This window comes from Dichomitus squalens (assembly GCF_000275845.1).
Source record: "Dichomitus squalens LYAD-421 SS1 unplaced genomic scaffold DICSQscaffold_1, whole genome shotgun sequence".
NCBI classification, from domain to species: Eukaryota; Fungi; Basidiomycota; class Agaricomycetes; order Polyporales; family Polyporaceae; genus Dichomitus; species Dichomitus squalens.
The window spans coordinates 1,676,052-1,697,538 of NW_006766883.1; the positions used below are offsets into that span (position 1 = coordinate 1,676,052).

The 21,487-nt window shown below is 55.8% G+C and overlaps 9 protein-coding genes across 9 annotated transcripts; 2 read left to right on the forward strand and 7 right to left on the reverse strand.

The window, feature by feature from the left end:
* Positions 1–105: 105 nt before the first annotated feature.
* Positions 106–1,175, reverse strand: DICSQDRAFT_131242 (uncharacterized protein). Its single transcript, XM_007360364.1, has 2 exons — positions 619–1,175; positions 106–544 (listed from the first exon to the last, which is right to left on the reverse strand). Exons 1-2 carry the CDS (start codon positions 1,064–1,066, stop codon positions 231–233), a joined length of 762 nt encoding a protein of 253 aa, XP_007360426.1. The 5' UTR covers positions 1,067–1,175; the 3' UTR covers positions 106–230.
* Positions 1,176–1,431: 256 nt separating this feature from the next.
* On the reverse strand, positions 1,432–4,676 carry DICSQDRAFT_151348 (uncharacterized protein). Its single transcript, XM_007360365.1, has 3 exons — positions 3,910–4,676; positions 3,707–3,843; positions 1,432–3,638 (listed from the first exon to the last, which is right to left on the reverse strand). The coding sequence occupies exons 1-3, from the start codon at positions 4,625–4,627 to the stop codon at positions 1,875–1,877; spliced, it is 2,619 nt and encodes an 872-aa protein (XP_007360427.1). The 5' UTR covers positions 4,628–4,676; the 3' UTR covers positions 1,432–1,874.
* A 493-nt stretch (positions 4,677–5,169) lies between these two features.
* Positions 5,170–7,191, reverse strand: DICSQDRAFT_131245 (P-loop containing nucleoside triphosphate hydrolase protein). The gene is made up of 3 exons (XM_007360366.1): positions 6,923–7,191; positions 5,919–6,865; positions 5,170–5,857 (listed from the first exon to the last, which is right to left on the reverse strand). Exons 1-3 carry the CDS (start codon positions 7,033–7,035, stop codon positions 5,352–5,354), a joined length of 1,566 nt encoding a protein of 521 aa, XP_007360428.1. The 5' UTR covers positions 7,036–7,191; the 3' UTR covers positions 5,170–5,351.
* A 167-nt stretch (positions 7,192–7,358) lies between these two features.
* On the reverse strand, positions 7,359–10,405 carry DICSQDRAFT_131246 (general substrate transporter). The gene is made up of 19 exons (XM_007360367.1): positions 10,189–10,405; positions 10,101–10,117; positions 9,936–10,042; positions 9,714–9,882; positions 9,613–9,658; positions 9,495–9,554; positions 9,317–9,438; positions 9,141–9,267; positions 8,993–9,088; positions 8,927–8,939; positions 8,853–8,870; positions 8,778–8,792; positions 8,646–8,724; positions 8,532–8,589; positions 8,336–8,479; positions 8,121–8,283; positions 8,060–8,068; positions 7,953–8,009; positions 7,359–7,902 (listed from the first exon to the last, which is right to left on the reverse strand). Exons 1-19 carry the CDS (start codon positions 10,270–10,272, stop codon positions 7,727–7,729), a joined length of 1,560 nt encoding a protein of 519 aa, XP_007360429.1. The 5' UTR covers positions 10,273–10,405; the 3' UTR covers positions 7,359–7,726.
* Positions 10,406–10,555: 150 nt separating this feature from the next.
* Positions 10,556–10,878, forward strand: DICSQDRAFT_142536 (uncharacterized protein; the record flags this gene model as incomplete). Its single annotated transcript, XM_007360368.1, has 2 exons — positions 10,556–10,742; positions 10,814–10,878. The coding sequence occupies 2 exons, from the start codon at positions 10,556–10,558 to the stop codon at positions 10,876–10,878; spliced, it is 252 nt and encodes an 83-aa protein (XP_007360430.1).
* A 78-nt stretch (positions 10,879–10,956) lies between these two features.
* Positions 10,957–12,423, reverse strand: DICSQDRAFT_142537 (uncharacterized protein; the record flags this gene model as incomplete). The annotated part of the gene is made up of 1 exon (XM_007360369.1): positions 10,957–12,423. One exon carries the CDS (start codon positions 12,421–12,423, stop codon positions 10,957–10,959), a length of 1,467 nt encoding a protein of 488 aa, XP_007360431.1.
* Positions 12,424–13,537: 1,114 nt separating this feature from the next.
* On the forward strand, positions 13,538–15,144 carry DICSQDRAFT_123468 (cyclophilin-like protein; the record flags this gene model as incomplete). Its single annotated transcript, XM_007360370.1, has 6 exons — positions 13,538–13,632; positions 13,892–14,116; positions 14,169–14,332; positions 14,388–14,626; positions 14,680–14,769; positions 14,824–15,144. 6 exons carry the CDS (start codon positions 13,538–13,540, stop codon positions 15,142–15,144), a joined length of 1,134 nt encoding a protein of 377 aa, XP_007360432.1.
* A 425-nt stretch (positions 15,145–15,569) lies between these two features.
* On the reverse strand, positions 15,570–16,509 carry DICSQDRAFT_164805 (uncharacterized protein; the record flags this gene model as incomplete). The annotated part of the gene is made up of 7 exons (XM_007360371.1): positions 15,570–15,619; positions 15,670–15,745; positions 15,801–15,887; positions 15,941–16,093; positions 16,154–16,306; positions 16,360–16,389; positions 16,450–16,509. 7 exons carry the CDS (start codon positions 16,507–16,509, stop codon positions 15,570–15,572), a joined length of 609 nt encoding a protein of 202 aa, XP_007360433.1.
* Positions 16,510–17,101: 592 nt separating this feature from the next.
* DICSQDRAFT_45973 (uncharacterized protein) lies at positions 17,102–20,080 on the reverse strand (the record flags this gene model as incomplete). Its single annotated transcript, XM_007359745.1, has 15 exons — positions 17,102–17,265; positions 17,321–17,364; positions 17,414–17,523; positions 17,586–17,742; positions 17,795–18,156; positions 18,211–18,320; positions 18,377–18,542; positions 18,591–18,640; positions 18,703–18,794; positions 18,832–19,032; positions 19,083–19,464; positions 19,516–19,587; positions 19,646–19,771; positions 19,887–19,920; positions 19,994–20,080. 15 exons carry the CDS (start codon positions 20,078–20,080, stop codon positions 17,102–17,104), a joined length of 2,157 nt encoding a protein of 718 aa, XP_007359807.1.
* Between the last annotated feature and the right edge of the window lie 1,407 nt (positions 20,081–21,487).

Below are 21,487 nucleotides of genomic sequence, written 5' to 3' on the forward strand. Positions count from 1 at the left end.
CACGCGCGTCGGTTATAAAGCTCCCGTTTACGACCCCGTGAACTTCCCAAAAAGAATTCGCGGTCCCGGGGTCCCTCGGCATGCTCGGCATGCCCCTCGTCCACCCTGGTTTGCAGTCGCAGCCACATGCCATTCTATCTCACGAAACACACAAACGCCGCGCTCTACTCGACATGAACATACATTGTGCACGCCGAGAAAGTACAACCCCAGAGACAAAGAAAAGAAAGCTAATCGCTGACCGCCGGCGAAAAATAGTCCTCCACTCTACTCACGCCCCACGAGACAAGCGCTCCCCAGCCCCCCGCCTCGACCTTCACCTTATCGTCTGACTCCTTCTCTGGAGAAAACAGCTCATGCAGGGCCGCGGATTCGTGCTTGACAGCTGATCCAGACGGAAGACTGTATGCCGTACGCAGCGCTCGAAGAGCATCGACGACAGCATCAGCATCCAATGGGTCACCTGTCCGCGTGAAGGGCGATAACAGGATATGTTCCTCCGACTCGACATAGAGTTCGTCACCGCGCGACGGCAGGAACGAGTCTAGAGCGGGAAGCACACCGCAAGGGACGCCGGATGTGAGCATAATTGTAAAACAGTCAGGCGAAATGACATACCACTGCTCAACGCCAGAATCCCTAGCTTGTCCTCGCGTTCGATGGCTTCGTTCGCGAACGCGTCCACCGCGTCCTCCGAACAAGGTGTCGGAAGGTTCCACTCGTCCTCGCTCTCGGTGACAGGCGAGACAAGTCCGGACTCATCCACGTCGCCTGAGGAGGCGCGCAGCCAGTCCCACTCTTGCTCTGCGCCGGAGTGTTCTAGGGCAGTGAAGTTTGCAGGGAAGAAGCCGGAAAGGCTGAACGGGTCCTCCTTCTCAACGCGAGGAGTGTAGACCGACGCCCAGTGCTTGGTCGACGCAATGGCCGCGGTACTACGGTGCCGAGGCAATTTTGCACGGGCATGGATGTCGGCGTCGTCGGTAGCGGGCACGCCGCTGGATATTTTGGTGCGCCGGAGGCTGGCAGAAGTGAAGTGAGGCACAGAGTGTGAGCGTGGAACAGACATGGTGTCGCTATGGTGTCGTGGGTAGTTACAGAACGAGAGGTGCGGGTTGGTTAAGTACCCGACGAGGACCGGGTGAAGTAGGAATTGAGTAGGAAGTGGGGAGAGAGCTGGACGTGCCCAGTGGTTCTGGACCTGATATACGCTCGCCGTCGGCTTTCGACAGGGACGAGGCTAGACTCGCTGGGAGCGTTGCGCAAGTGCCGCAGGCTAACGAGCCAGTTGGGTGGCTGCAGTGCCCAGTCTACCCCGGATTCGCTTCCCCAAAGCTCCCACCATCTACCCCCAGACGCGTACTAGTGCTGCATTGATCGAACGCACGTTATTGGGCACTGCTCGACATCATCGCCGCGGTCACGCCACTAGCTCCAAATGTAAAAGCTTATCTCGCACGCACACAATAATACTAGGGCGGGGGCCAGTCGTACTTGCGGCGCAGCTCATCTGTCACTCCTGTCTCAGATACGCGTCCATGCGAGCGGGTACTGGGGGGGTGGGGCCCACAAACGACGACAGGGTATTATCATTGCAACATGAGAGGTGTACGCTAGTCCAAGTCCGGTCCAAAATGAGTGTCCAATGGTGCACGCGAAGCTACTGACTACTGCGAGCGGAATATGCTGATGGGAAACATGAGACAAAATGCAAGGGGCATGCCAGTAACTACTCGGGATATAAGTAAGGAGCGCAGGGGTACAGTCCAAGCGTAGGGTCATCGTCGTCGTTGAATGGTACACATTACTCCAGTAGGGTTATCCAGATATCACTCGTGTCCGTGCACGGACGTCGTATTTAACATTCTCGTCGCCGTTCAGCTGAGCGGGTCGCGGGGGTGCTGCGACATCCGCCGCCTGTCCCGCTCGGCCTCGGGGAACGGGACGCCAGACTGCCGCCTCGCCATCGACGACGAGCCCGGGCGGTTGTGCGCGCCCGCGAGCGGCCTCGCAGGAACAGCGTCCTCGTCGAGCTGGTGCCGCTGCCAGTCCTCCACCTTCATCGTCGACATGCGCTTCGACGGCGTGCCCGATCCAGGGACGTTGGCGAGGACGTCCGCGCTGAGCGACCGCCTGTGCCCCTTGTCCTTATCCGGCGAAGCGAGAGCCGCGCCGCCGCGCCGTCCCTCGCCCGACTTGCGCTCCTTCTTCGCCGCCTGCTCCTTCTCCGCCTGACGCTTGGCCATCGACTGCTTCTCCGCGTTCTTCGCTCGCTGCCATCGGTCGCGGGCGTTGGAGATGTCCGCCTGCTCCTTTTCCGCCTGCGTGATGGGGTCCTGTAGCTCCCGCAGCTTCTTTTGGTGGCGTTCCACGAGTTCCTCAAACGTCTTCACCCGGGCGGCCGGTGACTCCGGGCTCTTCGGGGCGGGCTGTGCAACCGGGCGTTTAGGGGGGAGGATAGTGACCGGGATGCTCCCGCCTTGAGACGTAGCCCTCCTGTGCTGGGGACGAAGAGCGAGCGGGAGGTCTTCGCTGGAGGCTTTGGCTGAGGCGGGATCACCTTGACCAGAGAGCGCACTCTCGCGTCGCTGACGCTCCTTCAGGGCCTCTACGACAGCAGGCGACACGGGGACCTTGGGCGGAGGAGAGGCCATGGGCGTCGTAGCGATAGGCGCGGTAGTACCGGAGGGCGGCTGGAAGAGCTTCCGCTCGTGCAGGTACATCTCCCAGTTGTCGTCGCGAAGAGGAGCGCTAGTCGGCCGACCGATAGAGGTACCAGCGTCAGCATTGGACAGGGTCGTGAGCTCCATCGACTGCACACGGGCGCGAGGATCGCGTTGGCGGGGTGGGCGAAGATGGGCGGGAGCAGGGATACCGAAGGCGGAGAGATCCTGGCTGAGATGCCGAGACGACTGCGAAGGGTGACGCGACTCCGACGAGCTGGAGGGGATAGGAACCGGAGTGTCTGCTCTCAAGATCTCAATGGACCGACGAATGCCCTGGATCTCGGACAAGAGTTCTTCTCGCCGCCTGAGGTCATCTAGTTCTCCCGGAGTGAGCGCCCTGGACTGCCTCGAATCATTCGAGTCGGCCTTTTTCACAATAAACGTCTCGGGTACGTTCGCCTCGATGTCATCGCCCAGGTCTAGGGTAGGGAGGATACCGGTGCTCTGCGGTTGCTGCCTCGCCGCACGGTTGAGCTCCTCAGCCGGGGTGGGGGCTGCCATGAACTCGGACAGCCCGGACTGGTAGCGTGGCCGAGGCGTTCCTGAGGGAGAATCGAGGAGAGCCCCGTCTTTACCGAGGAGGGGCAAGCCGGAGAAGTTGCTGTCTGCGCGGCCATGCTTGGCAAGCGACGACGGGTGCGTGCGCTCCCACTCGCTCATCTCCGCCTCGAGGTCCTTGAAGCGCTCCGCCGCCCGAGCTTCCGCCTGCAGGTCCTGTCGCTTGCGCTCCATCTCTATTTCCTTCATCTTGCGCATGAGGATCTTGAGGATCTGGAATTGCACCGCGATGCCCATGATGGCGACGGCACCCATCATACCCAGCTCGATTTCCATGATCTGTGTGACAGGGAACTGGATTCCATGCTGGGTGTACTTGGTGAAGAGCGAATCGAAGCCGATATTCCACACATAGAACTGGCCATGCGGACACAAGGTTAGCGGATGACATATTGGCACACTCATGGTATAAATAGGCCGCATACCTCCTTAAGGCCGGCAGTCGTGAAGCAATCCACGCCTAGCATGAAGGCCGTCGCTCCAACAAACGCCGTCGACGTGAGCATAATGTAGTAATGCAGCTTCGGGATGGTGCAGAGCACGAAGCCGATCACGGACACGACTGCAGACAGTAACCATACCATTCAGTCTGGATCGTCTGGGCGCCGAGGGCACGAGAATCGCTTACCGATATACATGATCCACCTGAAACCAAGCGGGTGAATGACGCCGCCATTGCGGAAGCATTGAATCCACAAGGCAAGCGCGAAGCCACCCCACGCGCCAGTGAAGTACTTGGCGGCCTTCCAAAAGAAAATGGCAATTCCTCCGCCCGCTATGCCAGCGACAACGGAGGAGAGTACGAAGAGGCCGCGCAATGTCGCGTTAGGGGGGTTGACGGCTTGGAGAACTCCAAAACGGAGGATGAGGACGAAGCATACGACCGACAGGGTGTAGAAACCGATGAGGAAGAAGGACGACCATCGGTTTTTATAGCCGAGGAATGCGCTAGGGAGACCAGTGAGGATGAGGATCGCACCAAGAACACCGAACCCGGGATCAAGATGGGTATCGAGCTTGGTAAAGTCAGGAGCGGCGGAAGTGGTCTGCGCGGGAGCAGTGGTGGTGGACTGCGACGAGGTCGGGCTTGGGGTCACCGTTACGTTGAACGTGGTGGGGACAACCGTGGCCACAGGCACATTCGTGTTGCCCGAGTGTACGGTGGTCGTGATAGTCGTAGAGCCGGTCGTGAGAGAAAGCGAAGGAGATTGCGTGGAGGACTGGGAATTGCTAGAAGCCGTGTTGTTTGCAGACGACTGAGCAGAAACCGATGCGACCAGGAAGAGGAGGCAGACGAGACAAGGCCAGAGGATGGCCGACCATGGACGGGGACGAGAGACAGGCATGGCGGGCCCCGTAGGAGGAGGTGGGGGTAGAGGAGAGGAGAGGAGAGGAGAGGGAGGGAAGGAAAGGGACGGGAGGAGAAGGATAGATAAATCGGACCGAGTACGATGGAAGAGTGCACTAGAGCCAGCCGCTGGGGGCGCTGCGTCCGAATCCGACGCGGGCTCTGTGCCCCGGTCACGGCGGTCGTGGATGCAGCCCGCTCCCGAGGGTTCGAGATAGCGGCTGCGATGTATCCAGACCCACGTGTCAGCCTAGCTTGTGCAGATGCTCCACTTCGTGTGCGGCCCAACAGAGCGCTGCAGATGACTTACAGAGCCAAGCACGATACGACTATGTACTTACCCAGCAGATGGACACACTCAGTCTCCAGGGCATCCGCTTCCAGAATGCCGCATGAAGGTTTGTGAGGAGCGCCCCGCCATACCCCGCCCGACGCCCGCCCCCGTCTAACCTAAACATGCCTGATAAGTATCGGGCTTACATCTCTACTGATACAGGCTTCCACTACGTCATTAAAGAAACGCATCCCCTTTGTAGACGACACGGTCACACGTCTTATCGAGCCGAGCAGCCACCATATCCCACGCGCGAGCACTCACTCTCAGAAGCCCGGCGGACAAATTGCGCGACGCAGCGGTGAGCGGAAACACAAATGCAAGCGCGCGCAGATGCTTTGTGGCGCCCCATGCTGTAACTACCATATATTCGTACTGCCTCCTATGCCTAGTCGACGTCCTCATACTTGACCGGAGTGATGCCCATCCTCTCCAGCATGGCAGCCATCATCCGGGGCTCGTCTCTCGCGCTCACTTTGCCGTCCTTCGCAACGACCTCGTGCCGTTCTGACAACACGCTGATCACCCTCCCGCCCCGTCCGAACCGCCCGACACGCCCCGCGACGTGGAGATACGAGTCCACGCCGCCGTCGAGGATGCCGAGAATGAAGACGTGCGAGAGTTGCGGGAGATCCAGACCCCGCGTCGATGCGAGCGTGGACACGAGCAACGTCGGAGTCTCATCGGTGGCGTCGAAATTCTGTTGCATCAAGTGCGATCTCCCGTTCCCGTCCTTGATGACGTCCAATGGGTGAGCGTTGATCCCAAAAGCCCGCAACACGTCCACCCTCTGCTGGACAGGGGCATTCGAAGGCAAAACAAGTAGTGCCAATTTCGGAACGTCCACCCCGAAGGCCACCGCGACGGCCTCAAGCGCATAGTAATTGGAAGCATCTGCCAAGATGGCGACTCAAGTTAGATTCTCGCAAGAATTTGTCCGGAGCACTATGCTCACCAAGTATTCCGCCCTCATCGAGTGCTTCGCGAAGGGCAATGTCCTCAGGTGTCTCAGGCGTTTGAGATTGCTCGAGGGGCTCCTTGAATAGCGCCGTTGAAGCCTGCTCCGGGGAAGCACTGACAGCTCCCTCGATGTTGTGAGCGTGGCCCGATGAGTCAATGACCAGAACATGATGCTTAACGTCCGTTCCGCCGACCGTAGACTCAGCCTTGTCTTCTATAGCAGAGTCCTCCACTTCCTTGGGATAGTAGGCCGAAGGGTCGCCGGTGATCTTCACCAGCGTCCCATGCCCCTTCGTGAACCAGCCGCTGTCCGCGAGCAGGAATCGCCTCAGGTGATTCCTCAACGTCGCGCTCATCATGACGAGTTGCGGCGCCTTCCGTGTCGTCTGACTTCGCCTGCGATCAAGTTGCTTTTCCCTTGTCCGTGGCCGGCCTTCCCAATCCTCGCTCAGAGCGCCGTATATGTGGTTCAAAAGGAGACGCGTGGGCCCCGGGTGACGCTCGATCTTCTTCGCCATTTTCTTCATGGCGTATTTGTCGCGGAGCATGGGCACACTTTCGATGAGGTAGTCCGCCTCGTCGACGACGACAGTGGACAGCCCGTCGAGAGGGAGCGCGTGCGGGTCGGCCTCGACGGCTTCGAGGACGGCTTGGGGCGTGCCGATGAGGATTTGCGGAGGGGTTTGCTGTATGGGAGCAAGATGCTCCCTGAGCGGCGCGGAGGAGTCCCGGACCAGAATTTGCGCAATGGAGGCCAGCGGCTGCTTTAGCGTCATGAACCGGTGTATGCATTCGATCCAGTAGAAGAACTGGTATGCAAGGTCCCTGTGCGGTACGAGGAGAAGGGAGTTAATTGAAGACGCTTTCGCTCCACTCCCGGAACGCTCGTTGTGGGCTGAACCACTCATTTGGCTGAGTAGGGCAATAAGCAGAGCGAAAGACCTGGCAAGTCGCAGCAGTCAGCATGTGCACGTAGCGAGTTGAAACACGGCCACGCACTTCCCGCTTCCAGTCTTGTCTTTGAGCAACACGTCCTTCCCGCTGAGTACCGCATGGATGAGCCTGCGTTGGACGGGCGTAGGCTGCTTCACGGACGGGAAGGCGATTTGCATTGCCTTTACAATGTCTCTTTGGAGGCTTAGCTGCTCGAAATCGAGCGCCTCCGAGGCGAGAGGACTTGAGACATCCTCTCGAGATCCTTTAGGAGCGGTTCGCGTGTGTAGAGGTCGTGGCGGTCGAGCCCTAGGGAGAGATGCTCGAGCCGAGAGCCGTGCCCAGGTCGTTGGGATGGAAGGAAACAGAAGTGGCATGGTTTCTGCGCTTCATGTCTGGCAAGCACTCGCTGTCCGGGAGCGCCCGTCTCGCTAAACCTTAAAACAATATATTCTCCCGGGTTACGGTCTTGCACGCGTCCCAGCATGATTGGATCGAGGCAGGAAAATGAACATTCGAAGTTGGGTAGTTAGCATCGAGAGCGACTACTTGACAAGCATACAATACAGTGCAGTGTGGAAGGGATAGCAGATGGTGTGGGGCAGGGGTCTGGTACAGGACGGATTAGTGTGGTAGTAGCTACGGTAGCAGCTGTCTAGACTGTATGGGTGAGGATGGACAGTGGTAGTGAAGAAGACAGTCTAACTACCAAATACATTACCACTTGGCGGTCATCCTGTCTCGCCCTGCACACGATCACCTCGGTCAATCGTCGTCGCTCTCGTCCGAGTGGACGATGGGCGTCGGACGCCGAGGCAACACGTCGGGATGATCGCCCTCGACTACACTGCTGTTCATCCTCGCGAGTTCCTATTCGTCGCTGTCTTCTATGGGCTGATAATTTGCCCTTCCTTTGCGGCCCAATAGGCGGCTCACCAGCCCGTGGCTTGGAGTCCGCGTGTGGCTTCGGCGAGACCGGCTGGACCGTTGAGACAGCAGAGATCCACGTTCCGATGCCTCGTCTTCTAGGCGTTCCTCGAGCTCCTCTGAGGGATCGTGAGACAAGGCAGGTTCGGTCAACGTAGCATGTACTTACCTTCACCGAAGACTGCGTCCATCTCCTCCAGCGGGACACCCTTCGTCTCAGGGTACACTATCGGGATGTTAGTACGCGAACAGCAAACAATGCGGGCCAAAACGCACAGAAGTACACTATCAAACGCATCGTTAGACCGCATTCCAGATGAACAATAGGCGAACTCACCGAGAACGAAGCTGCAGACACAGAAGAAGCCATGCATAGGATACAATCTCCATTCGATCGCTTCTTGCAGGTACGGAGTCATCTCCCCTACAAGGAAGTTGAATGCCCAGTTCGTGGCCGTTGATAAAGAAACACCCTTTGCGCGGACCGTCAAAGGCATGATCTGTACGTCCGGGAATCAGTAAACGAATTCCGGAACGGTCTCTGGGACAAACCTCAGGAGGGTAGAGCCAAGGGATAGGTCCCCAGCTGTATCCGAAGGCAGCATTGAAGATGATAACGCATACAACGACGGCTTGAGGCGTCTCAGGCACGTCAATGTACATCCACCATCCGGTAAAGCCAAGCGATATGGCCATCTAACATCAAATAGTCAGACCAGCGGAATATTCATCAGCTGTTGCGACATACGACGACAGCACCGCTCAGGAGGATAACACGGCGTCCCCAACGGTCAACTAGGATCCACCTAAGGGATGACCTAAGTTCATTATGACACAATTGAATATCGAAGGAGGCACACACGGAGGAAGCGTGCTCAGAATATATATGATCGCGTTGATTCCAGTCATGAGAATAGCATCTCGTCCAATCCATCCGGCCTCTGTAGTGTCCTGCATTAGACTTATTCGGGGTTTAATAGTGAAAATATCCGACCTTCGAACACTCGTGCTATCGAAAGAGCGATTGTTATTCTACAGCCATTCTTATAAACATATATGCATCACTTACGGGCATAGTATGAGATGACTGTAAGAAACTTATGCATTAGCATGTCACGAAGGGATGCAAGAACTCGGTCTTACCATTGATGCCATTCTGAAACAGCAGCTTTCAGTCACACGATGGCGAACATGAACCAGTCCACTTACTAGCTGAGCAAAGGCTTGAGATGACATAGCAAGTAGTACGCGCTTCTTGTACCGCTTCCACATGTTCGCGTACGTCCGGCCTTCACCACTCTCACGCTTTCGGCTTGTCAGTGCCTAACCTCTGTAACGTCCCTTCCTAGTCACTCACCTCGAAGATGACTCTATCTTTGATTTCCTGGAATTCGGCCTTGGCTACGAGGTCCTCGGGATCACCGCCATGGAGGTCGGCAATTACTTTCATCCCCTCTTCGTCCCGATCTACATCAATTAGCCACCTGAGAGCATGTCAGAAGCGCAACTAGCAGATCCAGTACGAAAACATACCGCGGACTTTCCGGCATCACAAGCGAGCCCGCCGCGAGGATCGCACCAATGACGCATTGAATGAACAGTGGTATACGCCACGAGAGGTCGGAGTCAATGTAAGAGCAGAAGTAGTCAATCCACTACATGTGCCGCTCAGGTGAGAGAGCTTCGCAAGATTGGGTTTGGAAGGACATACCACAGAAGACGCGTAACCGAATATGTTGCCGGTGAACTCCATACACGCGAGAGCGCCGCGCTGCGGAAGAACCGCATCAGCGACTATCTCGGCATTCCCATACAGCTCAGGCACCTACGTGGTTTGGAGGGGAAACCTCGCTCTGGTAAATAGGGACAATAGTCCTGGCCAAATATCATTAGCCGTGGAGGCAAAGCGCGAGCACTTCGCCATACTCACGAGAGCAATCCGACTCCGAAACCCGAGATGATACGACCCAAGACCATGACCCAGAAGCCTGGAGTGAAGGTCTGGATAGCGCCGCCGATGGCAAAGACGACGGCTCCGCTGAAGAGCGTGCCTCGTCTGCCTATGTTATCGCCAATCTGTCCCGCAGCGACAGACGTGACTGCACGGCCGACATCAGAACTCAGCCTAAACCAAACTGTCGTGCGGACTTACTGAACGCTCCTATCTCCAGCACGGCGACCATGGTCCCGACCTGAATGGCATCAGGCTCGTTGAAGAACTTCCGGAAGTAAGGGCCGGTGATCACGCCAGACATGACGCTGGCAGGGAGACCCAGGTTCAGACAGGCATTGAGGCACGGGAGTACGGTAGGCTTACCCTTGATCATAACCAAACTTGAGGAGGCAAGTTCAGCATTGGCTGAGAGATAACAGTGGCGAACGCATGTTCTGGTGTGAAGACTCACCAGGAAGACACCCAAGCTAGCAAAGACGGATATCGCATACAGTAAGGGCTGGCCCACGAGGCGACTGCGGGATCTTGGCGGCATGGTGCATCTGCAGAGAAGAGAAGGAGAGAGAGGTGTGTCGTCTGGGGGCAGGTAGTGACAGTCTGAATTAAAGAAGGGGCGAATCAGCCAGAGGGCGAGCGCAGGCTGATGCTGGCGGTGGTGACGGAGGACGGTTTGCGGCCGGTGCGACTCTGGCGGTTGTCGCGTGTCTGTGGCTCTCCACTCGACAACTCGAGCGGCACGACACATGAGGTCAGGTGCGCCCTTGCCGACGAGCCGTATCCCCGTTCCCGCTTTCCGACCCTCCTCTCCCGCCACGACCATGCCCGAGTCCGTCCAGTCTCTAGACACCATATCAAACTCGTCGGGCGACTCTTACGATTCGGACGAGGAGGACCGCCTTGCAGAACTCGAGTGGCAGGAGAGCCTCCAGCAGCTTCAGCAGCTCCTCTCAATAGTCCTCCTCCCGTACCTGGGCAAATGGCTCGGTAGGAGATGGAGTTATTGGGGTACGTACAACCCTGCTATCGCTCCCACATCTTTACCCCATCGCTCATATCTCATCTGACCGAATCACAAGCCTACGCCCGATACGTCAGACTCGGGCTCGGAAAGTCCTTCTTTCTCGGCGAGCGAGGCCTTTGAGTCGCGAACGCATGTTCCGAGACAATGCTAGTTGAAACGTGCACTAGTACGGTGACATCAGAGGTACGTCCGCTCGCTTCAACTATCAGACTGTCGCATTATTTTCATCGCCAGTGTGCGTAGCGCTCCCGGCATTTTGGGGTTGAAGCGATGCATGTCCTTCACCATCTCCTGCGCCAGCGCAAACTGCTTCCTTGCCATCAGCCCATGGAGAAGGATATACCACGTCTCGTTCCCCATCTGCACCCGCCGCGTCACCATATCCCTGTAGTACGCCATAGCGTTCTTCACTCCCTCCGGCTTCTGTCCGTTGAGCGATGCTTTGAGTAGCACGTTGTACGTAGTCCGACTCGGGCGGACACCTCTGCTCATCATCGTCTCCCATATCCGCCTGTTATGCTCCTCGACGACTTTTCGGTCGAGCCAATCGCCCCGGTTGATAGCAGTGAGCACGGAAGTGTATGTGATCGCGTTCGGCTCGGCGTTTTCGTACTCGTTACGTTCCATCTTCCCAAGCAGGTCCATGGCGATCTTGAAATTCTCGGGGGTCGCTTCACGGAGCTGCCGGTCCATGATGGCCGTCAATGACGTCGTGTCGGGCGAGACACCGTACTTCTTCATGAGGTTGATCACAATCCGGTCCGCGTCTGGCCGGATTTTGAGCATGGCTGAAAGCAGGGTGGAGAACGTGTAGATGTCGGGCTTCAGCTCGGCAGGCTGAAATTTCCGCAAGATCTGCGCAACGGCCTTGAGGTCCCCCTTTCGCCCGTAATGCCGTATGAAGGTGTTCAGAGTGACGACGTCTGGTTTGGGGCCCTTGCTCTCCATCTGGTCCAGGATAGCCTTGGCCTGAGGCTCCCGAGATACGAAAAGCAGCTGATACAAGACGGTGTTGTAGACGGCTAGAACGGTGGAATGGTCATGGGGAACGCGAAAGTTGGGAAGGTCCTTCTGAAACGCGTCGAAACGCGTGAGAGCGTCCTTGTATCGACCCGCCAAGAAGAGTACCTCGATGACAGCACGGTAGCTCAATGCGTCCGGCCGCACCTTCTGCGAGGCCATCACGTCCCAAGTCTTCAGGACTGAGTCGACCATCCGCAGCTTCGCGTACCCATCCAGCAGCGCATTCCAGGCAACAACGTCCGGCACCACGCCGAAGCGCAGCATGTCATCCCAAAGCCGTTCCGCGAGCTCGACGTGGTTGCAGGCAAGGAAACTCGTCAGGAACGATGACCAGAAGAAGGACGGGAGGAGCACCACGCGTGTATTAGAGAGGTCTTCCGGTCGCGAGGCCAGCCAAGGGTCAGGCCCTCCGACTCCTGACACTGTACGTGCGTACAACCTTTGGAGCGTACGGGAGGCGGAGGAATTTGTCACGTTGTGAAGATGTTTCGTCAACGCTTCGGGTCGAGAGAGAAGCGAAGCAGTCTCCAGGCGTTGAACCCACTCGTCAACCTTAGCTCGGAGATCAGGGAGGGTACGGATGCGATGGAGGATCTCCTCCATTGTGGAAGTGTGGATGCGGGTCGCAGCCTCTAGATACATGCGCACAGCTCCGTTAAATGTGTCGAGTTGAGCATGCGCGATGACCGCGCAGAGAAGGATGTCTTCGCGAATACGACTGAGTGACGAAGGAGGGGGAGAATGCAAGGACGTAGCTTCTTCGTCAGAAGCGGAATCTTCGTCGGGGTCCAGTTCTTCCGCTTGCTCCTCCTCAATGTTGCCTTGTGTGACACTATGTTTATGTAGGTGTTCAAGGTAACCCCCATACAGGTCCAGGACGGACTGTGGTTGTCCGCTCTTGATACGGAAGACCATGAGTGCCTTCAGACCGGATGTGGCTCCACCCGCAGCCGACACCAGCGCCATTTCCTGTAGCACCGATATCTCCTCCTCGCTGAGCTGGAGGGCCCTGCGCTTGACGTACCCGGCGATGTGATTTGAACATGAGTCGTAGTGGGCAGGTCCGAAGAAAGCGAGTAGGTTCCGTGCTTTGAGGGCGGACCACAGATTTGATACGTCGGCGACTTTGTTATTCAAGAAGGCGCCACGAAGCTCCGGAATGATCTTGTTGAACGCTTTGACCTGGGCATTCGTGCCCTTCGCGAGAGGGTGGGCCTCGAATGGGTGGAGTTCCTCCTCGAGCTGCGTCAAAACAGTGCCGGGGGTGATATTGCGTGCGGGGAGAGTAGACACGGTAGGTGTGGATTCCCGTTGTATTACGCCCTCCGTAGATGGGCGTTGAGAGTACTTAGACGAAGTGTAGCATAGAGTTCGACGTAGGATGGAGTTCGGGATCAGAAAGTCGAGGGCAATAGGTGGTGGGATAGCATGGCGCGCTGTCCGGATGAGCATGCGAAGATGCTTGACAGAGCTGTCAAGTCAGTGTTAGCGAAGCGTCGCACTACTATACGATATAGACACACACTAGATATGTTCTATTGCTGGCCGCAGGTCCGTACGAGGGCAAGGGGTAAGCCGAACGAGTCGGAGAAGCTAGAGGTCACGCGCGTCTACAAATTCCCGTCATACGTATGGACACGTGACTGGAAACGCGAGCAGCAACTCGCGAGAACGACTCCGAGGCCTTGTTTTGGTCCACTACCACTTCTTTGCGACACATTCCTACCCCAGACTTTCGCGTCCACACTGGTCCAACATGGGGCACGGCAATTCAAACAAGCTCTATGTCACGCATGCCGAGCACTCCGGGATGTTTGGGCAACATACCGCTTCCTCTGCTGGACACAAGGCGTGAGTCTACTATCAACGTCCACGACCCTTGCCAGGCGTTGATCAACCTGCGCAGTAAACAGGAAGCTCCACACCCCGGCTCACGCACTCCTTTTGACTGCTGTGCGCTAACCTTTCAGCCATTCACCAACCCTGTCTGTGCACGGAATCCCGATGGTACTGGGAACGTGTTCGAGCTAGTCAGTATCATACCATGGCTTAAGTGCGTATCCATCACGCTGATGAGCGATCGTAACAGTGGCTAACAGGATGGCTGTAGGCAGCACAACAACATCAACCCTGTAACGCAGGAGCCTCTTCAGCCGTCCGACCTCATCACCCTCCACTACGCTCGGAAACCCTCGGGAGAGATTCATGACCCCATCTCATTTAAGCCATTCAGCGAGCACTCGCACATTGTTGCTATCGCCACCACAGGCAACGTGTTCTTAGCGGAGAGTACCAAAGGTGGGCGTGACCTCGTAGCAGATGTCAAGTTCAAAAAGTGAGCTCCAGGATTTTGCTCAACCTCGGGTATGCTACTGACGTACATTCAGGGAGGATGTCATCACCCTTCAAAATCCTCATGGACTACCTCCCGCATCTGTACCCAGTAGACCAATGCAGCCTCCGAGCGCTGAGAAGGCGGATAAAAGCAAAACTATGGCGGTGAAGCCTGCACCTGGAGGTCCTCTCGCGAAGGCTAAGGCGGTCACTCCCTGTGAGTCTTCCAGTCGTAAGACTTCGTCTTATAGTAGTTCCTAACGCATTCATAGGGAACGCCTCTCCTTACTCCACGGGCCTTCCCGGAGCCTCGCTCACTTCCACCTCCGTCGACCCGCAAACACAAAGCTCGCAATTACTCTGGGACGAGGAGGAACTGATGTTCGACGAGTTTGCGAACCCACCGAAAGGCAAGGGCAAGGAGAAGGACGTGGGCAAGCGACGTGCATATGTTCGTGTCATCACTAGCCTGGGCGGCGGGGGTCTCAATATCGAGCTCTACTGCGAGAAGGTGCGTCTCATTTTTCGTACGACCGACGCATATTGATAACAAACCCGCGCTAGGCTCCAAAAACGTGTTACAACTTCCTGCAGCTGGCGAAAGCCGGGAAGTACAACGACTGTCTCTTCCATCGACTGGTCCCTGGCTTCATGGTGCGTATATGATTCTTCCGTCGGGCGACGATCTAAACGTAGATTCCCACGCAGGTCCAGACTGGTGACCCGACAGGAACAGGCTCTGGCGGCGAGTCATGTTGGGGCACGCCATTCCGTGACGAGTACGACCTCCGCAACGCGGCCAAGCACGATAGTCGAGGTATCGTTGCGATGGCGAACAAAGGTCCGGCCACAAATGGCTCGCAGTTCTACATCACGTTCCGTGCAACGCCAAATCTAGACAAGAAGCATACGGTATTCGGCAAGCTTGTCGGTGGTGAGGATGTGCTCGACGCGCTTGAAGGGTTGCCTGTGAAGCCCGGCACGGAGCGACCAGCGAAGCAGGTCCGCATCACCGAGGTCGTAATGTAAGTCGTAGTATCTAAGTTTACCACCACACATTGTTCAGGCTTCGCTGCGTTTCAGCTATCAGGACCCGTTCGAGGAATACAAACGGCGGGAAGAGAAGAAACGAGCGCGGAAGGCCGAAACCCAGGTTACGCGGGCGAAAGAGGCCGAAGAAACGGCCAAGGATGACATCAATTGGTTCGGTGTCAAGGTGGGAACCGAGAAGGCGGCGGGTGCGGTGGGCGGTGGAGTAGGGAAGTACCTGAATCTCAATACGAATGCGAAGCGACCCATTGAAGCTGTTCCAAACTCCTCGCCCGCACCACTGGAAGAGAGTAAGAAAAAGCGAAGGATTGGCTTCGGCGACTTCGAGGGTTGGTAGAGTACTTCTATATCCAGGTGTATTAGTATCGTACAAGGCATGTGGTGTGTTGTATGTGACATATAGATCATGCTGCGACTGGCACGCGTCCCCGTTCTTGTGGCTGCGGTTCTGGTTCTGCCGCTCTATCAGTATGTGGGACGAGGCGGAAGCCGAGTATGACTCACCCTTGACAGGACTGACCGGCCGTTCGGTTGGTACAGAAGGGAGCTGGACTGGTCGCGCTGCGTCCTCCACGCCGAGCTATCATAGGCAGTTTAGAGCTCTAGTGAGATCGTAGGTCGCGTGTGGAACGTACCGTCTCGAGCTGTAGCTCCCGCAGTTCTGCTTGTACTGCTTCCTCGTCTTCTAGACTTAGAGAGTTGGCAAGCATCTCATCGATTTCCTGCAGCGCAACCTGAGCATCACAGGCGTGTATGATGGTTCCAAGGGACTTACCCGTTGGTACTCCCTGGCCTCCTGTGTCTCTTCCAGCACCCGCTCGACGTTCTCTATGTTCAGCTCCTTGTGGATCTCCTTGAGAGCCACGTTGCCTTGCTGCAAGCCATGTAATACTGAAACCTCGACCAGTGAGAACTCGATAGTCGAGACCTAGTGAAGGAAACCATGTTTAGCCAAAGAGATACAAGATTGGTATGGACCGGGACGTACCAGCTTCTCCAGGTTCTCTAATTGAGCGTCCGTCTTGACCAATAGTCCTTCCTGATACTTCCGTCTCCGCAATGCGCTGAGCGCACGATCCTTGTTACCCGCTGCTAGTTGTTGCTTGGCAATCTCATGCTCGCGGTCCAATACTACTTGGATCTTTGATGCCCAGGTCAGCTCCCCAGTCATATGGATGCCACATGCATTCCGACCTTCTTTTGGTACTTTCGTACTTCATCGCGCTGCAATTTCAAGCTGTGAACGGTTACATTCTGGCAAATGAAGCGGGGCACCCGATGTACTGACTCAAGGATGGCGCGGTCTTGCTTCGTGATCTTCGGCACAGACTGGTTCCCGCCCATGGAGATTGTGTTCAAGATGTTAGCAGAGTACAAGTGCAGTGGTGTGTGACCGAGCGGAAGCCAAGACTTCGTGATTAGTGTAAGGAAGCTAGATGCCACCGAGTGCTGCTACAGCCCAAAGTCGCGGTGCGGAACCGGCCCGGTACATTGTCTCCCACACCACGGTCGTCTGTTCGTTGCGTCGCATTCGACCAGCGCTGCGCAGTAGTACAGAGATGGACTTTATGTCGCGACAGACAGGCGTGGACGGCAGAAGAAAACGTGTGATAAGATTAAGTACAACGGCCGTACAATAGGATAGAGCCCTCCGGGCAGTCCTGGTCACGATTACCCTGCTACTAGGGGCTTCGCCGTCCTACAGGGTGTGAGAAACCCATGGCTCGCTGCCTGATGAGATGCATGATTCTCCTACTATATACACCTGTCGCATTGGCAGGGGCTCTAACTAAAGCCACGCGAGTTGATACCACTGTCATTGACTGGCATATAGTCGTCGATGGCCCCGGTCCCTTCACGTAACCATGAATGAAATACATTGACGAGCGAGCATCTAGACCGCAATGCAAAACAGAATTATGATACTCCTGTAACTTTAGACACGTCGAGGCACCTCCATATCGTCTTCCTGGAAACCATGTCCTTCCGACTGATGAGACTCGCCACTGGGACGTGGAGGAGGGCAGACACTGGCAGGCTTTGCGTATTCCTTGCCACAGGTTTGGATGAGGTAATCGTTCAACATCTTCCCATATTGCCCTGCAATTCATATTATGGCCGGGGTTCGTGCGGCAGTAGGTTGGAAGGTACGCACTGGCATGAGGAACGCTCTCTCCAATGCTGGAAATCACGCCTCTGCTGGTATGGTCAGAGGAGCCGGTGCCTTCGGACCATCTTTAGTATATACCTGATAAAGTCTACCTCTGCCTGGAGGGCAGTGATGTGTTCATCGCTCTTGGCTTCGATGGGTGACCGGAGGAAGCGGACAAGAACTCTGCCGGCGGCGAACCAGCAGACCTACAGAAGAGTTTGAAGGTTATCGCAAACGTCCACATAGTAGCACAATCATACGGACGAACCATCGGGAACACTCCTGTCAACGCGAGATTGTGGCTCGTGGAGTAGGCCCGGTACAAGAGGTTCAAAATAGCACGGGACGCCGTAAGTACTCTGCAGGAGGATATGCAAGTTGGGCGTCCGATGTTAGCATGTCCTTCGTGGAGTATGATGGTAGCGCTGTGATGAGGGATCTGTGAGAGCAGTCTTGACGGCGAACAAGGTGACGCACAAGTGAGCGCTAGAGATCGCAGTGAGCAGCGAGACGTCGATAGCGCCGTCAGCAAACGGGTCCTTGAGGTGTGAGGGGAGCGATGCAAGGAAAGACTTGATCGAGTTGTCGATCTCGACGAATGCAGGAGTGGATTGAATGAGGTCTGGTCGGGGCATTCCGGGAAGGCCAGCGGGGTCTGGTTCCAACGCAGGATCTCCCCGATGGCGCCGCATCTTGTATCGGCTATTGAAGAGCCTCACCTTTGACAAAATCATTGACGCCTTCACATGGAGGCCAAACGAGTCAATCTGCTCGTCCATATGCTCATGCACGATGCCCGGTTCGTGTGACCACTGACGGTTGTCTGATGGTACCAGAATCTGTGCAGAGATGAGTACGATCCACGTCGCGAATTGCTTCCATGGCCCGCTTACGCCTTGTTCAAACTGTTCGGCGCGCACAGGAAGCATCTGGCAAACATCTTCGTCGTCGAGAAACATGGCGAAATTGTTGATGGCCCCAAAATGACGTTCCATCATGTACGCTGATGTGCTTCTGTCAGTATGTCCACGCCGCCAAACGGTTAACAGGACAGCTCACCTATCCAGAAGGTGTTTCGTCGGGTCTCATCTTCCAAAGGGTTACTAGAGGCGGGAATGATTGACGAGCGGGCCATGTTCGAGTTCGAGATGCTCTCAAATGGCGGGCATACGTTCAAACCGCAGGGAACGGCAAGACGGAGCGAGATAGAGAAGGCAACGCACGCCTGGATGATAGTCAGAGGCTAGACACCGAGCGCAATCGTTGTACTCACCTCAGACCACCTCGCGTTATACCAATACCATAGTGCTACGAGGACCTGCGCTGTGAAGGGGCCGATTAAGCTTTCGTTCATTGAGCATTGATCTCAACACCACTACGCTCACCTTGAAGTGCTCCAAATAAATTTGAGGTGGTACGCAACGAGTACTCTAGTCCCAGCCTGGCGGCTTGAATCTGTAACTCAGCGAAACTCACACTAAGTAGATCAGCTTATACCTAATCAGTTAGGTGACGTCTGAGAGCAAGCAGTTGACAAACCATGGGATGAAGGAGCCGCGGAAGCTGTATACATGCTGCCCAGAGCACACATAGCATGCAATATTGCCGGCAGTGGGAACTTGGAATGCGTCGATGGGAGCTCAAGAGACGCAAGGAATGTGCGGGAATGAAACATGCGATCAGCAAGTGGCGTATTTGTGAAAAATGCTTCGACCCTGCTCCGTGTCAGCCATGGCTCCCGCCTGCAACGACAATATCGGCTTACAGATACCGTAAGGTGGAGTGATTGGGCAGGCCCTTTGGCCAAGATGGATTGAGCATTTCGCCGTAATCTTCCGGTCTGGGGTAGGTCTTTTCCTGCGACTGCGCCATATTGTTCTGGGAGATGTTGTCGTCGAAGCTCATCTGAAAAGGGGTGCCTACGAAGGCGGATACACCGGCAAGATCATCGAGCCCTGGAGTGGTTGAGAAATCAGTCATGTCGATGACGGCACCGTTGAGAGTGGGATCAATATTCAAGCTGTCCGGGTAGCTCATGATCAAGGAAGATGACTCATAAGAGCTGGCCGCGGATCTGGTGCGACTTGGACTGCTATCATCTGAGGGGGAAGACTGATCTTTGTCTCGGAGAAGAGCTTCCAACTCATCTGCAGCATGCATGAGCACCAGGCAGTGTGGCATACAGATATCGTACCCACTGATTTTGTTCTCGAGCCGCTCGAAACGGTTCTTAGGAGAATCCTCGGAGTCAGGAATTGTTGACTCGGAGACTGGCGGATCTGAACCGGTCATTTCAGACAATCAGGTGGTTTGGCGTAACATACTCACCTTCGTCAAATGTGCACTCCGGGTGTGGCGGCAACTCTGTGCCGGGAGGCGCGTGCGCGACGGAGTAAGCATGCGAGCGCACGCACGTCGAGCACGGGCGCTTGGCGTCACTGCAGACAAAAAGCGCTCATGTATTCAGCAGCCTCGGGCATCGGGCATTGGCCGAGGAACCAACCATTTCTGCAGACAAAGACGTGGGCGATCAACTCATATTGGCCTGTGCATAAGAAACCCGCTGAACTCACCAACTTGCGCCGTCGACACTGATGGCAAGCCTAGAAACAGAGATCGGCCACGACGTCGGTCAAGATGATCGATCCGAATCTACTGGGAAAGAAGGCGGCGTACCTGGTTTCTGCGTAATACTTGCGCGCTTTGGAAGGGCGCTCCAGACGAGCGCGTTGCCGTAGACGTTGAGGGGGCTGCCTTGGGCATGGTTGTCGTTCGGGGAAGAGGGGCTCAAGAACAAGATCCCGATGAAGGCTCGCAATATTAGCAGGAATTACGGTCGGATGACAAAACAGATCCAGAGGGACGTTTCAATTGACGCTGAAGTCGATTTGTGTATTTCATTGATTCACCGGTTTCGGGACGCTGATCGGGAGCAATGGGGCGTCTGGAGAGTCTGGGCCGTAAAGGAGGAAGTATGTAGATAAACTCCATCTCAAGCCCCTCCACTTACTGTCAGGTTTCATACGCGTCCCGGTAAGTATGTGGTTGGAGATAAGTAAGTATTTCGAGACGATTGTGGACACACCAATTCCTCCGGCGATCATCGGGTAAATACAGAGCGCAGAGCCGGGTATCAAGCAACGCGATTACGACGTGCCTTCGAGACTCGCAGGAGTGCACGGCCCCTTCCATACTACCAGAAATGTATGAACTGGCTTCCAATTTCATCCTTCCATTGATTTGATACTGAGCCCGAAGCACACCGCGATTCGCCTGTCGGCGGAGTACGCACATTGCTTGTCGGCGGAATGCGAAGAGTTGACTATGGGAGAGGACCTTGCGACTGTAAGGGCAGATACTTACTTATTGAACTCTTCGGGTTGTTGTCATATATAACGTTGACCAGTTCCGGAGACTAATCGGTGAACAAAGCTCAGTACTTCCACTAATAGCAACCGCGTACGCGTTATTTACTGATAATTTGCCTGCGGATAGAGCTAATGCCGAGTTGGAGCCTTTCTGTCACTAGTCAAGCACAAGCACGCTTCTAGTAGTAAGCAATAAGTGCGTTGCGTTTATACCTGCACTTTCCATGCGGGAAGTTGTAGTAGGTTCATTCTCGATATTGACATTCACCTCGCTATGCGTTGAATATTCATCCGTCAGCGCAAGTCAGTGTCCTCTTCCCTGCCACAATCTCACTGCAGTCATGTGTCATCATGGGCTATGTGTATTCCAAAACGTATGCGCACTCGGCCAGAGAAAGCGTCCCAAATTTGTAGAGGAGCATCAAACGTACGACTTCGGGCATGTTCTTCCGCCCTCATGCTGTGCATATTCTCTTTGGCAGTAAGTAGCGGTAGAACGCAGCAGAACGCGGGTACTCTTCCAGCATATACGGAAGCGGCAGCTGGGAGGTGATGTCAAGTCACGTGGTTGTGTTGCGACTGAGCGTCCTCCTCGCCGGGTGAGATGTTCTCGCCTATCTCGGAGACCCGCAGAGCTCCGTCTCCGCGGTACGGATGGGGCACATTCCGGCGATACACACGCACTCCGTCCTTTCTCTGGGTATCCTGAGACAGGGAGAGTGGCTCTGACGCTATCTTCCCCCCCCGATTCACGGCACAGACAGCGTGCCGGCCTGGTTAAGCAGGATGCTCTCGAGGGCCA

What these genes read in the sequence shown, in the direction of transcription:
- DICSQDRAFT_131242 (XM_007360364.1), bottom strand. Translation starts at nt 1,066, where the DNA reads ATGTCTGTTCCACGCTCACACTCTGTGCCTCACTTCACTTCTGCCAGC. An exon ending in GATTCTGGCGTTGAGCAGTG is followed by an intron (nt 545 to 618) that starts GTATGTCATTTC and finishes TTCCCGCTCTAG; the next exon opens with ACTCGTTCCTGCCGTCGCGC.
- DICSQDRAFT_151348 (XM_007360365.1), bottom strand. Translation starts at nt 4,627, where the DNA reads ATGCCTGTCTCTCGTCCCCGTCCATGGTCGGCCATCCTCTGGCCTTGT. An exon ending in CAGGTGGATCATGTATATCG is followed by an intron (nt 3,844 to 3,909) that starts GTAAGCGATTCT and finishes TACTGTCTGCAG; the next exon opens with TCGTGTCCGTGATCGGCTTC. An exon ending in CGACTGCCGGCCTTAAGGAG is followed by an intron (nt 3,639 to 3,706) that starts GTATGCGGCCTA and finishes CCGCATGGCCAG; the next exon opens with TTCTATGTGTGGAATATCGG.
- DICSQDRAFT_131245 (XM_007360366.1), bottom strand. Translation starts at nt 7,035, where the DNA reads ATGCAAATCGCCTTCCCGTCCGTGAAGCAGCCTACGCCCGTCCAACGC. An exon ending in GACAAGACTGGAAGCGGGAA is followed by an intron (nt 6,866 to 6,922) that starts GTGCGTGGCCGT and finishes GCGACTTGCCAG; the next exon opens with GTCTTTCGCTCTGCTTATTG. An exon ending in CGATGAGGGCGGAATACTTG is followed by an intron (nt 5,858 to 5,918) that starts GTGAGCATAGTG and finishes CCATCTTGGCAG; the next exon opens with ATGCTTCCAATTACTATGCG.
- DICSQDRAFT_131246 (XM_007360367.1), bottom strand. Translation starts at nt 10,272, where the DNA reads ATGCCGCCAAGATCCCGCAGTCGCCTCGTGGGCCAGCCCTTACTGTAT. An exon ending in TTCGGAGTCGGATTGCTCTC is followed by an intron (nt 9,659 to 9,713) that starts GTGAGTATGGCG and finishes ATATTTGGCCAG; the next exon opens with GACTATTGTCCCTATTTACC. An exon ending in GTGATGCCGGAAAGTCCGCG is followed by an intron (nt 9,268 to 9,316) that starts GTATGTTTTCGT and finishes ACATGCTCTCAG; the next exon opens with GTGGCTAATTGATGTAGATC.